At 41.0% G+C, this 15,491-nt stretch overlaps 1 protein-coding gene across 2 annotated transcripts in view; it reads right to left on the bottom strand.

Annotated features, from left to right (window-relative positions):
• Positions 1–3,034: 3,034 nt before the first annotated feature.
• The window catches only part of pum1 (pumilio RNA-binding family member 1), a 37,041-nt gene continuing 24,584 nt past the window's right edge, over positions 3,035–15,491 (bottom strand). For both annotated transcript variants that reach the window (XM_042506102.2, XM_042506103.2), the window contains exons 16-23: positions 14,368–14,638; positions 11,065–11,194; positions 9,472–9,606; positions 8,581–8,718; positions 7,758–7,883; positions 7,410–7,531; positions 7,059–7,251; positions 3,035–4,787 (exon numbers count right to left, since the gene is read on the bottom strand). In XM_042506102.2, the coding sequence (XP_042362036.1) occupies positions 4,656–4,787; positions 7,059–7,251; positions 7,410–7,531; positions 7,758–7,883; positions 8,581–8,718; positions 9,472–9,606; positions 11,065–11,194; positions 14,368–14,638 (1,247 nt within the window). In that variant the 3' untranslated portion in view covers positions 3,035–4,655. The remainder of the gene's footprint in view (positions 4,788–7,058; positions 7,252–7,409; positions 7,532–7,757; positions 7,884–8,580; positions 8,719–9,471; positions 9,607–11,064; positions 11,195–14,367; positions 14,639–15,491) is intronic.

Raw genomic sequence — 15,491 nt, 5'->3', positions numbered from 1 at the left:
AAAGCTTGAATTTGACCTTTAATAGCCTAACTTTTTTCTTTCTGCAAAATAACTAGTGGAAGTGTTTTCTGGTAACATTAGAGATACAGAACACCAGTGAAACAGGCACGTTAACCCATTACGCGCCTCTTTGGAGTCCAAGTTTGTAACACAAATGTATTTATAAATATGCAAAATGTAATTTTTTTTCTTCTTCAAATCTTTTTTTATTGATTTTACACTAGAATTGTTGGCACTGAGCAGAGGCATATCCGAGATGGCAGATTTAACTGTTTTTTTACAAGGCGCAGAGCAAGAAGAACATGAACAAAACCAATTCTATTAACACGCACCCTAATCTCCCGTATCCACATACCCCACCCACCCTTATTCCAAATCCCTCCTGTGATTACAGACTGAAACAAATTAAATTGCAAAACAAATAAATAAAAAATAAAGAAAATAAGTATTAAATAAAATAAAAGTAAATTACAAAGTGTGTGTGTGTGTGTGTGTGTATAAAAAAATAATTAAAAATAAAGATTAAAGAAATATTTTTTAAAAAGGGGGAGGGAGGATTTTGGAACTTTTCCATGACCTTTCAAGGACCCTAATAATAGTAAAAAATAAATAAATCTTGCTCTTCTTACCCAGTGTTTTTCAAACATATCAGATATAAACTTTATTCAAATATAATTTCAGATATCTGGCATACAGGTAGGGAGAAAATAAGAAAACATACATGCTGGTAAACAAAATATCACACACGGACGCATATTAGAGTTATATTACATTGACAGCTTCAGAAAATAAATTTGCTGTTATATTAGGTGGAAGGTTATCCATAGATGATTACTGTAACAATTACACACAACAAAATCACAAGTTAAATTAAGTCAATCTTTCCAAGTTTTAGAAACTTTAGTAAACCAAGTATACTCTGCCATATATTTGTATTCTACTAGTCAATCATATTTTTATATTCTTAAACAGAATTCGCAGATCGTCTAACTTCATCATTAGCAAAATCCTCTGTGATGATCAAGTTAAGTTAGACTAACCTTTTTACTGAGGTTGCCAAAACTTAGAAAGAACAAAGTAATTCCACTTGTCATTTTTAAGTGACAACAACTTCATAAAATTAAGTGAATACAGCTAAATTTTAAATAATCTTAACAAGTATATATAACGTAAACATGATTCAAGACTAATAGTTTAATTTACTTTCCTTTTTTAAGACATCGGTTTCCAAGATTATTTTAAGTAAGATCAATTTATCAGTGCAGGGTTGCTATTCGCCCATTAAAACAACAGCCCATAGGCCAGTGATTGTTAAATGGGGGCCCTGGGGTCACATAAGGCCCCCTAAAGCTATCCGATCACTCATGTGAAGAGTATATACGTAGACCTAACCAGCCTGAGCTTAGAGAACCTTTCAGGTGGTTTAAAATCACTGCAGGTAATGCAGCCTCACTCCCTCAGGGTTTATTATGATCCGCTTTAAGAAATTTACAAAGCCGTGGGATTACTGCCACCAACATCACACCCAGCCTGACTTGTTTGTCAAAGTAACATCCTGCCTGTTTCCACTTATACTACAAACAAAAGCTGAACAAGTAAGGGCAGGATTATTTTGTCCTCACATCTCCTTAGAAGACACAGTTGAAAGACTGCAAAAGGGATGGTGTGTGTCCCTGCCCCACTCTGCCGTGTAGTCTGATAATCTGTTTTGCGAACACGTAACGTCTAAAGTCTAATTATTATACTGCAACTCTAAATGCTGTTTGCCGTGCTAAGATGCCAGCCTTATTAATCAGTCACATTTCTGAAGAAACTGGAGCAGGCTCCCGGCACCCTCTCTGACTCATGCTGTGTGTAGTCGGTCTTATCACTGCGGACATGTTCATTCAGATGACTGGAACAGAAAGTATGGCACAGATTCTGATTCCTTTTTTTATATCACATTTACACAGACAACAAGACTGCCGTTATCTGGCAGTTAAGGGAGTGTGCACCTTACAGGCTGGAGATTGAACCTCCAGTCCTCTCTCTCTCTCTCTCACTCACACACACACACACAAACACACACACAGAGCCTACAGCGTGACAACCTGGTAATAAGTTGTTAAAGACGCAATACGCCCCACCAGATTGACGGTAGGATGTGAGCTGATGACAGAAAAACATCAGTCTGTCGGCTCCGTCCCTTCACCCTGTGTAACTGTATCGAGTGGAGGAATGTTAGTATGCATATGCTTTTTTCCCTTTTAATTATTTGATTTATGAAAGGAATTTAAATTTCTCTGCATTGAATAGTTACTTTCAAAACCTTAGCACATTTTTCTGATGTTGCTTGCATACTTCCACATAGAAAATTCAATGCAAAACTTTTACAAGTAAAAGTGTTTTTATAGTATTAGTAATCTTATTTAAGTAAAAGTCCATAATACTTGCTTCACCACTGATACCCCTTTTCTACCAAAAATTAATGCATGCACGCAGTTTTTTTTTTTAAACAGGACATCACGCAAGGCTAAGACTCATTTCCCATTAGCAGCAGAGCAGAACTGTGTACACTGCTCTACTCTACTCTACTGTCTACTTTCTGTGTATGTTGTTTTTTTGGTGGGTCACATTCAGCGTCGCAGTCAGGCCAGAAAACATGGTTGGTAAATAATGGAAAGCAACTTGTAGGCCAGTGAAAATAGCACCATGGTTATGTAGTTTTTTTACTTTTTCAGTCTCTTTCAAACTCAGTGCTAACTAATTTTGATTGATGTTTTAGTGCTGCTTGGGCAGAAATGGACAGTATTTTGTGGCAGCGCCATCACAGCAATTCATCGGTAAGGCGGGTAAAATTAGCATTTTTCACCCATGTGTTAGGTTTCCATCACTGCCAATCAGAGCAGGAGCCGATACCTGACTATTGCATTGTCATCTGATGCGGGTGTGAATGCTGACTGTAACTTTTCCTATTACATACGCCAGATATTAACGGGTGTTAGTGGGGTTTTTTTGCAGTGTGATAACACCGAATGAAGCACACTTGAGACGGTTAAATTTTCAAAGTTTTTTTGTTCAGTTTGGTTTCAAAATAAAGATCACACAATTGTTTAGAGACAATCTACAACAGGAGTTACAAAAAATAGTTGCCCAGGCAATAAGCATACACAGGTTCTGTTAACTATACACATATGGTTACAGGTGTGCTCGTAGTAAATATACACAAGGCTGCTCCAAATGTACACCGCGCTGTGGCGGGCTGCCTCTCTCACCCAAAAGGACATGGACAGTATGATACAGCACTTACAGCACTAGAGAAATGCCAAAAAACACAAGAATCTCCTCTGTACAATCCATGGGTTTACCCCTTTGAAAACAGTCATGGGTAATTGAGGGGTTTGGGGTTAAATGAGTAAAAGTTATTTCTCCCACCCGGCCAGCATACACATGACACATTTCATGGGGTAAAGCATTCCTATAAAAAGATCTTAAAAAAAGGTCAAAAACAAAAAACCTTCAACATAAACCAGAAGACACCACTAAGTCTAACAAAACGTGTCCAATTGGGAGTCAGTGGGAGATCGACGTCTTAAGTTAAGCAGTGACAAGATAAAGATAAAACCAAGCGTGGCGAATCTTTGTACAAGTACTACGCTGTATAGAAAGGGCTTTTCAAAACAAAAATTTGATATTACAATTTACAATATACAACAACTCATATGTCACAACCAAGGAGGTGAGAATATACACTGAAATGCACAGGGTTTTTTTTCTAAGATTTTTTTTTTTCCAGAGTGAGCTTTTTTCTTTTTTTCTTATCATACCAAAAAGGGTGGTAAAGCACTTTTACATTACAAGGGTTTACAAATGTACAATTATACAGTCAGAAGTATGTGGTCACTACTAGGATACATTATAGATACAGATTCAACATCAAAAACCAGAAAAACTACAAAGTTTTATATATATATTTATATATATATGCAAAGGTCTACACCAAGTATACACGTTATATTTATAGAAGCAAGACCAGAAAACGAATCTCCCATGCTAAATGATCTGTCTGCTGGTTAGCTGATGGCGTGTGTGTTTGTGTGTTTGTTGTGTGTGTGTGTGTGTGTGTGTGCATGTATTCGTCTATGATTCTGTGACGTCTGACAAATTAAATACTCGTTCCATCTCATAGTGGTAAATAGCTAGGGAGGGGGGAGGAGGGGACACAAGGATTGTGTGTGCAGCAGTAGCAAAAAGTGAAATGATTTTTGAGTTTATCAGAAAAGAAGAAACGAAAGAAAAAAAAGAGGGAGTGGAGTGATGAGCAGACCAGGTCTCACCTCCCTCTCCACTCCCTGCCCTCCCTCCCTCCCCCAGTTCAGTGGGCCTGGGATCGGGTGGGGGAGGGGGAACAAAATCTGACAAAAAACTAAGGCTGCCTGTAGCAACAGGCTCCTCCCGAAGGGTTGTCATGGAAACAAGGGTACGAGGGGTGCTCGACGTCTTCTGTGAGCATGATTTGGAGGGGGAAAGTGGGCATGACGCCCTCTGAAGGGTCAGACAGGGAAGGGAGGGTGGGGCTGGCAGACATGACAGCTTGAAGGAGGGTGAGGTGAAGGGAGGGAGGGGGGAGGGAGGTGGTAGACATGATTTCAGGCTGGAGGGGAGGGGGAGACAGTTTACATGATGCCATTGGGAGGGCCGCAGAGAGGACCCAGGTCAACGCCGTTCTTCATGTAGTACTTCTCCAGCTTGGCCAGGATGTGTTTTCCATACGTGTACTTCCTTAGAGTGGAAATGTGAGGCCGGATCTGTACACAGACGAAAAAACACACACACACGATATGAGAAATGTGCACTGTGCACTTTCAACTGGGGCTGCACAATTAACTGAACACCAAACACAATTTTGTTTTCCCACGATAAAATGACCACAAATCGACTGAGAAACTGGCATTTAAACTGTATGCGCCGCTCACTGAAAGCTTAAAATTACCAGCACCCTCCACTTTTGGAGAGCTGTCATGCTGCTATTCACGTACTGCAGCAGCAGCCTGTGAAGAACTTTACTGAATGTAAATGTGAATGAAAATCATCCGTCGTCATCATTTGTTGTTTGGACATTGGAGAGAACAATTTCTATGCAAAGAGTGCAAAAGATGAGTCGACACTGGCAAAGCAACACAAGAAACTTTAAAACCATCTGAAAACATAACAAAAAAAACCTAGTGAAGCACGTCACAGTACCATGACCACTGTATACAAATGTATGTGGCAGATAAGTATCCATGGAAGACGCACTGAATTCCAGTGAAGAACCTTGTTTTAATAATGATAATAATAATAATAATAATATTAACAATAAATTTTATTTATAAAGTGCTTTTCAAGGTACTCAAAAATACATAGTCTATTTTAGACTTTTTTTTAACGAAAAAAGATCATAAAATAGACTACACTAAAATGCAGACAAAATTAAAATTCACGACATTAAGTCTTATTCTGATGCAATGATTTGTACATTATCAGAAATGTAGCACATCATAGAAGTGAAAGTAGCGCTTTGCTATTTAAATATTAAGTAGCAATGAAATAATTTCTCCCCAAAAACAGTGAAAAATCATAAGAATTACTCATGATCTCAATATTGATCAAATAACCTTGATTATGATTTTGGCTATAATCGTGCAGCCCTACTTTCAAACTCAGCCTTTTTGGTTTGGTTACCCCTTCATTTGTGCAGCCGTTTTTGCAAGAGCACAACAACAGAGCACATAACACCCATTTATCTGGAAATCAATGTTTACTTGTGCTTATGTCAGCTTCTGTGTCGTTGCCTGGGGAACCACTGACACCAGTGACCTGAATAAGATTTATTGATGGGCAGGTAAGTAAAGGGTAGGGCTGATGGTTGACAAGACACATGCTCTGTTTTTAATCCCCTTAAGGTTTTTTTTTTTTTTAAGTCAAGAGGTTGATACTGTATTTAGTGCTGAAACAAGTCAAAGAACTCTAATCAAAGATAATTGTGATAATTGTTTGTGGTTTTCAAATCTGGTCTACTACATGTTGAAAATACAAATGTGTGTAATGTAATGTACCAACCACATTAATTTCATGACATTTTTATGCTTTTTGCCTCATCACACGTCGAGCTAATCTGTATCTTGTCCCTGTCTCTCTGTCTGCTTGTGTGTGTGTGTTTCTGCTTTTCTCTCTTGCTCTGTGTAGATGCAACTGACAAATGTGTGGAAGAAGTAGGCTGACGCAATCTACAAAGAACAGTCACAAACAGCAGTGATGCTCGGCTGTTTCTAATAAATTTAGTGAATGAGCAGATTTTGAAATATCATCATTTGGGGGGTGCAAACTGTTGGGAACTGGACTCCAAGAGGACAGTAGGGGGAAATGCAGGAACATCAAAAAGTCTGGAAAGCTTTGGATATTTTATCATTCATCATATTTAGATCATTTATGTCAATCATATCCTTTATAACAGATTATCAGTGTCTTTCTTGCCAGATTCGCTTGCAGCTCAAAGAGAAAAAAAGACCATCAAAACTATCACTGCAGATCTCAAGCTGGTGAACCTCATTCCTGACGCCAACCAGGGAGGGGGGCCCTGAGGGAAGCATGTTTTTATTTATATTACTGTTTATTTTTAGGGCTGTTTGCCTTAATTATCGTACAGTTGGAAAGACACAGAAAAGTGGGGAGACAGAGGAGGGGATGACACTCGGCAAAGGACCACCGGTTGGAATTGAGCCTGGGCTGCTGCAAAGACCTCAGCCTACGCTGGGCACACACACTACCAGGTGAGCCGGAGGTGGCATCATTTTAACAGGACAGAAACACTGTACTACCAGGGAACAGAATTGGACACACCACCAGCACTTCAAGGCGCTTCTGAATTGGCCGCGGTAGGAGAACGAAACCAATGCATGAGGGAAAGAGCGAGAGGAGATTGTCCTCTACTTAATTCATCGTGGACGGCGTTGTTCAATCAGATGAATTTAAAAAGGAAAAAACAAGCTTAAATGGGTCGGCCATTAAAATACCGGGACATTCTTCTTTCCACCTACCTTGTGCATTACGATCTTGCGCTGGGTGGGCTCGGCCACGTCGATCATCTTCTGCACCACGTAGTTGGCGTACTGGTCCTTCATCATGGTGTATAAGGCACTGTGGGGGCCCTCAGTCAGGCTGCACACCTCGTCTATCAGCACTGCCCGTTCTGCCCGTGACGCGTGGGTCACACACTTCTCCACCACATTACTAGACAAGGAAAGGGAGTGGTGAGTGTGAGGTACATTTTTTTTAAAAAAAAAAAAGAGAAAGAAACAAGCCTGGCTGCAATTGTAGAGAAACGAAAGACAAACCGGCTTTAGAGAAGGAGGGAAGATAAGACCGAAACCTTGTGTTTGTGTGTTTACCTGGCAAACTTGTGCTGGCTGAGCCCCAGTACGTTGCCTCTGATCTCAGCCACTATCTTGCTCTTATCCTCAGCTCGGCCGTGCTCCAAAACGTGCTGGATAACATAGTTTCCGTACTGGTCCTAAATAAAACAAACCACAGAGACACATTAAGTAAAACGTGAGGACACCAGCTGGTGCTTCTGACGTCACATCAAACACGCAGCCCGCTTCAAAACCCTGGATTGAGAGAGATGCTTTATTTAAGCACACTTACAGTGTCACTATCCGGGGGAAAAAAACAAAAAACAACCATAACTGGTGGAAAGAGAAAGACAGCAGCGAGCGCTGGTTTGTGTGTGTCATTACCTGCACCAGCTGCTCTGTGTGTTGATGGAGCTCCTCCAGTATAGGCAGCGTCTGTTCAGGAAGGCAGTGTTCGAGAATGCGCTGGATGACTCGGCAGCCATAAGGGTGAGTGGAGAGGGCGAAGACCTGAGAGATGCACATAATTACACATGTTTACTTATTCAACACATACACCAAGTGCTCCTGGAGCTCAGTGAGTTGAACACGACAGTAATTTACCCTTGTTCAAACTGTTTTCCACTTAAAAATGCACAGAGAGTCTGTTGGATTACAGCACCAAGTGATCACAGCATACTTTCACACACCCTGCCCACCCCTGCAGGGAAGGTGAAGGCGAATTCCTGACGTGCTCTCAGCTACACAAACAAATCACAGTCGTGTAGAAAACATGCCGTTACGCAACATGCAAATGTGAAATGAAATGTGAAACACTCGCACATCACTGAGATTTCTGAGTGACTCCTCAAAACTGAAACCTTTCATTAGTATCGAACAAAAAGCAGCATGCATGGACGCACAAAATCTCTTTTAACACTTTATGCTAATGTAACATTTAGCTGGTGGATAGAAGATGGCTGTTGCCACTGGGCTGAGGTTTCTGTTGCCATGGCAACGTACCCTGTCCCCGGAAAAGGACTCAGTTCGTGTGCCTATGTACTTTGGCGGTGACAATATGCTTGCTGCCTCAAGGCAACGACAGTGAGAGTGGAGAGTGTGTGTGCTCAAGTGAACGTATGCGTGTTGATGTCAGCCAAGCACCGGCAGGCTTCGGTGATTGAATGTGGAAATATTTTGAGAGTGTGCGCTCGCAGAGGGGACCCACCTGTCCCTTAAAGGCGTCAATGATGAAGTGCAGCGCGTGAGGCTGGACACACTCGATACACTTCTGCACCACGTGGTTACCGTTCTGGTCCTTCACGCACTTTAGCACATGGCCGTCCAGCTCCCGCACCATCTCGCTCTGCAGGGAGGAGGACAGAGGCAGAGGAGGGAGAGCAGAGCAAGAGGGACATGTAATTGTTTGTGAGAAATCAAATACTGCCTGAGAGCATTTTCCAAACTCTCCTTCATTTTTCACAGTGGCTTACAGCCCAACAAATAACACTGGGCTTTGAACAGTTGCCCTGGAGAAATCTATTGAGGTCCATTAAGGAGAGATGGATACCTCTCTCTCTGACTCTTTCTCACTCACTCACTCACACCGACACCTTTCCCCGAAACTGCTGAATTTAAGCACAATAATTTCCTGTAGATATTCAGCTACATTTATCTTAACACCTGCAGTTCAACATTTGCATATAAACTGTGGTATCATTAGCCTCATTCATCGTTGATGACAGAGTGCCTGCAAGGAACCTGCTGCTGCACCAGGCAGCTCCAACATAAAACCCACAATGCAGATGAAAAATGCCATTTCAGCTTGAGAAGCGCACCTCTTTATCGATGCAGTATTTTGCTATGTAAACAGAAATTAGTGATCTGTGAGCAATGAACCCTCATTCAGGACTGAATTACGAGCACATGGATTGCAGATATGCTTTTAAATTGGGACACTTCAAAGGATATTGAGCTTTTTTTCCCCCTGAAGTAACAAGCCAACATCACAGCAGGGTTATGGCAGGAAAGGTTTAATTAAGGTTGTTTTAGTACAAAGGTACCGTCTGTCTCCATTGTTTATTCTTTCACATGGTGCATAGAGAACCGGTGTACTTACAATGACCTGCTGATCAGAGGGGATGAACTCCAGAGCTTTCTGAATGACCCTGCAGCCGTACATCTGCAGCGCCAGAGACAGCACATGACCTCGGATCCTCTCTGCCAGAGCCAACTTCTGGTCCAGGCTGCCGAACTAAAATAAACACACGCACACACACACACACAAAAAAATAAGCCTGTAAATCCTTTAATCCATTTGATAATACATGACACAATAGCACCTACATTACACCACCACACAGGACCGAAAGCACATAAATATCAGATGCAGTGCAGAATCATGAGGGCTGGGACGATATGCTGACCTCCCAGTTCAATACTATCATAATACTGGGGTGCAGATTCCATATGCAATGCGATCACCTAAGTATTGCTTTTTTTTTTTTTTTTAAAAAACAAAAAATCAACTATAAGCCATGAGGAAAAATTGAATCATATACTTCTAGAAACTGTATTATCATATGTTTCCGAACAACAATGCACATCTCATGTCAGTCTTTTGGCCTTTTTTTTTAGCAGCATCATATACTGCATAGAAAATGGTAAATCATTTACGGTCTTGCCTTAACAATTTTATTCCAGTGAGAACTTTGACAACTTGCTTTGTAAAAGGTGCTATATTCAATACGCTTTCGCTCCTAACTTAACTGCATATTACATGGACAATAGAATGAATTATAATCATACACATTTTGCAGTGAACCTTCTGTGCTACATGTAGCTGTCCCTGCAGTGTCTCCCATACACTGATTTATTTGTGGCAGCTGCCACAAATCAATATTGACTGTGGCTTATTGATTTTTATTTTTTTTTTTATTTTGTTTTTAAAATGATTAAAATCTTATTCTATTGTAAAGCTGCATGCCTTGAATTGATCTGCCGAGCCTGTTGCTCTCTCTGTCTATTGATCTGTCTATCAGAGCTCAACTGGGAGAAGAATCAGCTCACTCTTGCACCCCATGCTCCCTCCACCTCACTACTTTCCACTATGAGACTAATTATGAGGAGAGTGGGAGGATGCTTCGGAGAAGGACCTACAGTATTGAATTCAGCTGGCGCAAACCTCAAATCTAGCTGGCACAAACCTTGGCGCCAGTGTTCATAGAGGGCTGGATTTAATCTGTGTAACAGCAGCATCCATGAAGTCAATTATTGTGCTATCCTCAGCACGTTTCTAAGTTTTCTGATGGAACTTGCATTTGTGAACTCCCTCTGCCTCACTGTCTGCAAGAAGACGATTCTCTGGGAGGAGAGTGCACTGAAGCACCTGAGACAGACCTTCAGTAGAGGCTGAAGCAACTTGAATTCAGCCGGCACAAACTCAGGGGGAATCGCAGAGGGTTGGATCTAATCTGTGCAACGGCAGCGACTGAGAGGCTTTTGATCTGTCGGGGGAGTTTACCCTTGGTGGGCTGAATCTGAGTTGCAATGCAAGTAGCTGCATTTGACTTACATCTTAAGGCATTCAAAAATTGATTAAAAACCATTTAAAAGATCGCAATATTAATTTGATTATTTTCTCTGGCTCTCAGAATAACTGACTGAGATGTCCCAGTTGCACCTTGATAATGGCCCTACTGTTCATACACACCTCAAAGAACTTCTGAATGACGTAATTCCCAAAGACATCCACCATGAGCTGGTAGGCCGCCTGCAGTATCTCACTGAAGACAAGCTGGCGCTCCGCTGAACTGGCTCGCTCCAATTTCAACTGGATAAACCTGTTGGAGACAGAGAGGATAAGCATTATATTAACTACAGGTAGCTCTTGTTTTGATGTTCTTCAATTTTGTTTCTGTGGCTTTTGCAATGTACAAAAGCCTCATGAGAAATTACATAGCCTGTTCTCCTAAAACCTACTTAGTATATAAAGTGGATTCACAAAGTCTGGATGAACTTGAAGACAAGGACAAATAAACACATCAGACAGCGACAGAGCAATAAAGTGAAACAGATGTACAAAGAGAGAGAGAGAGAGATACTCCTATATCTTTAACCTGAGGGAACAGAAAGACAAAAGGAGATGAAATTCAGAGCGGAGAAAAGACGAGGAGAAGAACGACGCAGCCTGCGAGTTGAAGTGATGGATGCCAGGTAGAGAGCAGAGATAAAAAGGACCGTGATGTTGAAGAGACGGAGGAAAGAAGACGTCTGGAATGTGCAGACTGGACGTCATGGTGTATTAATAGATCATTTTGGTTTAAAAGTTCATCTGCTACACGGCTGGTTCAACCCAGAATTTAGGACCCCCCGCCCATTTCTGAGTGTATCACATAAAGAGGTAGACATGTTAACATGTCAATGATACTGTCTGTTCTGTTAATCAAGCAAATATTGAAGGATAGGGGTGTAATGGTATATAAAAAAGATGGTTCGATGTGAGTTCAGTGCAGTGGAAACAAACGCAAATGCGTAAGGATATGTTTCTTTTTGTTTTGAAGTGTCAAACAGTACGTGTACATGCACAGTTAAGTCGAGTTATAGCTCGATTAGATTAGATTATTCATTTAATTGGACTACTGTCCCAGTATTCAAGCACCAGGGAAGAGACTGTTTGACGGAAATATGTCCGACTCCACCACACGAGGTGGTGTCGTGTCCCCTTTTAACGAGTTGCTATTGGACCCTCTTTGGGTTGACCTATGACATCACAAACCAAACTAGTCTGCAAGCGGCAAACGGGTTGCATGTCCAACACTGAAAACACAGATAACTTTTGGCGCTATACATTTCATTCTCCATTTCATTTTTTACCTTTGTCGTCGTCTTTTTCTTTTCCTGTCTTTCTTCTACGAATTTACACTGTTCAACTTCCAGGTCAAAGCCCAGCCCAGGGACCGTGGAGCATGCGCAGAACGCCTACTTTAGCTCCAGTTGAGGTGTATACGCACGAAAGAGTAAATTGACCCCCAACTGCATGATCTAGGTGTTTAAGTCTGACTCGAGGGATTCGACTTGATAAGATTTCAGTCAGACTGACGAGTTCACATGTATTTTAAAAGTCCAGTTTTAGTCAGGAGAACACAACATTTTTTTCTAGCATGTAAACTTACTCAAAGACAGAGGTAACATTTTGTGCACAGGTAACTTTGGTAAACTATTTTCATTATAAACGTAATGCCGAACTTGCCACATAAAGATGACACCTTCGAATGTTGGATGCGTCTCCATTTGCATCCCTTAACGCTGCCATTCTGTTCTTGATGCACACATCTCTCTCTCCAGCACAGCTGCAGTTTGCTGGGAACCCAGAGGAGGGTCTTCCAGATCCAGCATTTAATTTGCACTCGCTATAGTGCGACTGACCTGCACTCCAATCAACTTGTTTTGCTAACCTCAGCACATTTTTAAACAGTGTACGGCTAAAATTTAGCAAGCGGAACTCGTTCAACATTATGTTCATCAATCTACATATTGCGTATCCTGCATGCACCAAAACATGACCCCCGTACTGTGAGGATTTGTACAAATAAATGAACTGTTAAGGCCCTACTTGAGAATTTACAGCCTAAAAAGGCAAAATAACACACACTACACTGTCTGTGAAAAGAGGCAGCGTCTGAAATGTCTGTCACTTTTTCTGCATTAAATTAGTATTTCTATTCAGAGACTCCGAGGTACATTTTCAAGGATGAAACTTTTTTTTCCACCACCTTCTATTTCAAGAGAATTGTGTAAATTCATATATGAAGCAAAGATGCTACTAGGAACCAGAATTAACTTATTAATGATAACTGGATAAATTGTTCAAGCATGTTACTGCAAAAGGACAAACAAGTTTAAAACATTTGTCTGCCGCATTTCACAACATTAATCGTTCTGTTCTCTTCCCAATTGCATTCATGTACTTTTTCTAAGGACCAAGTTAAAAAATGTCTGATTTCCAAGGTTTCCAGGACTTAAATTTCTAGGATTCAAATTTAACTACTTCAAGCACCTTGTATAATCCCTTCAGAACGTATGAACCAGAATGTAACAGCACGGTCACAAACATATATAGTCTGGGGGCTAGTACTCTGAAATATAAGCAAATTCACAGTCACAGTTTCACAGTCTGTGTTGAACATAAAAAGAAACATGAGCTTTGATCCAGGACTCAACTGTGAACTTGACCGGGTTGTTTTCCAAAACTGCCTTAAGGCCCCGAAAACACTTTGAGATGTTGGGCTGACCCAGACGAACGTTGACACATTGTGAGAGAAATGCAAGTGTGATGTGAGTGAAATCTTTATTTCTCGAGCGAAAACAGTGGTCCTAGATCACACTGAGACACATTCACTGATGTCCAGTGCAAAAATTTGGTGATCAAAGACAGCCTGCATCACAATGTTGACATTCTCAGAAATTTAAAAGGGTCCTCCACCAGTTTTAGACTTGAACATCAGTTTCTTGGCTATAGTTAGTCTAACTAGGCATGTAAAAACAGCTTTATAATGTCTTCTGTGGCTGTGGAGGAAGTCAGTTAGATAATAATTAAAGGTAATTATTAAAGTGAAACTTCTTGCTTAAGATCTGGGTGTACAAATATTAACGGGATCCCTGCCATGTCAAACTTAAACTCAAAAGTCTGACACAGGTTAAAACTAAGACTTTTATTGAACGTTCTTGGCTCTGTGTGACCTAATCCATGTGACCTACATGATCACGGTTATCTCACAGTAAGCAGGGGCTTTAGCCATCAAATTTTGGTGGTTGGTTGACCTACATCAATTTTTCCATCTGAGATAAAAAGCTTGGTAATCAAAGTGGGATTGTAGGGCACTGATGTTTTGTTGTTGCCTTGTGTTTTTCAAGATTGAACTGGTATTTGCGTGTGTATACTGCGTGTGTGTACCGTGTGTGTGTACCACGTGTGTGTGTACCACGTGTGTGTGTACCACGTGTGTGTGTGTACCTGCTGCCGTGCTGGTCCTGGCTGAACTCCATGATGTGGCCAGCAATGTCTCTGAGCTGCAGGTTGGGATAGCGGTTGTTCCTGAAGTCCTCCAGCAGGCGGCTCCGCCCTGATGGCATCACATCAGACATGCCATAGCGTAACCGTGACGACGGGAACAGCTGACTGCTAGGTGAGAAGAGGGAGGAGCCTGAGCTGGCGGCGCTTCGATACTTGGCCTCTGCTCCTGGAGCTGCAGAGATGAAACGCCCGCTGCCGTTGGTCAGCCCTCCTGTCGGGTCAGAGATGATACAGAAGTGATTGTAAGTACAGGTTCCCACACATTTTAATGGACAAAATATCAAAACTTCTCCTAAATTTTTCTCCTAAACTCTCAATAAAAAATTCCATGACTATTCACAAGGTATAAACCTAACAGAACTGTATAGTTCACTTGAATTAAAATGTTACTTTTATTATTATAGGTCTTCTATAAACACAAAGCAGTAGAGATCCCAGAGTGGGGAAGTGACAGCCAAAAAAAAGAAAAAAAAAGAAAAAAGAAAAAAGCTCCGTACCTTCAAACTACCATACTATACTTGCAGAGCTGGGGAAACTACATCAAAGTGTGTACTGACGCTCTGACAACTGAAAGCCCTGGGCTGCCTTTGTCAATAGCTCAATTTAAAAGATGCAGAAAATGTAGGCATAGGTATGGAAACTTTGGTATCCAAGACCCTACATGTTAAATCACTGTTACAACATTATTTTTCTTGCCCCACAACATAATTCCAGCTGGCTGGTTAACAGAATTTACTCTATCCATGCCTTTCCCACACCTGGAAAATGAGACTGTGGAATTCCATGATTTTTCCAGGTTTTTCCTAACCATGGGAACAGTGCTCAGACTCAAGAAAAGCTCTTAGATTAGAGTAAGAGGAAATCTTACGGAAATACAAGGTCTGACAGAAAAAAAGAATAAAAAAAGAACATGCAAAACATTTATTAAAAAACTGAATCTTCCCATATACACATACAAATATCAAGGAAGGTGGGGACTTCTTAAAGGATATCTTAAAGTCAGCCAAGTCAGGCTGCATGGCAATTTTTGAAAGCAGGGGGAAAATTAAACTCTCTCTCTCGCA

Source organism: Plectropomus leopardus, chromosome 17, assembly GCF_026936395.1.
Source record: "Plectropomus leopardus strain MGB_pleo_1.0 chromosome 17, ASM2693639v1, whole genome shotgun sequence".
NCBI lineage: Eukaryota > Metazoa > Chordata > Actinopteri > Perciformes > Serranidae > Plectropomus > Plectropomus leopardus.
Note: the sequence above shows the minus strand (reverse complement) of the source record. Positions and strands in the feature narration are given on the sequence as shown.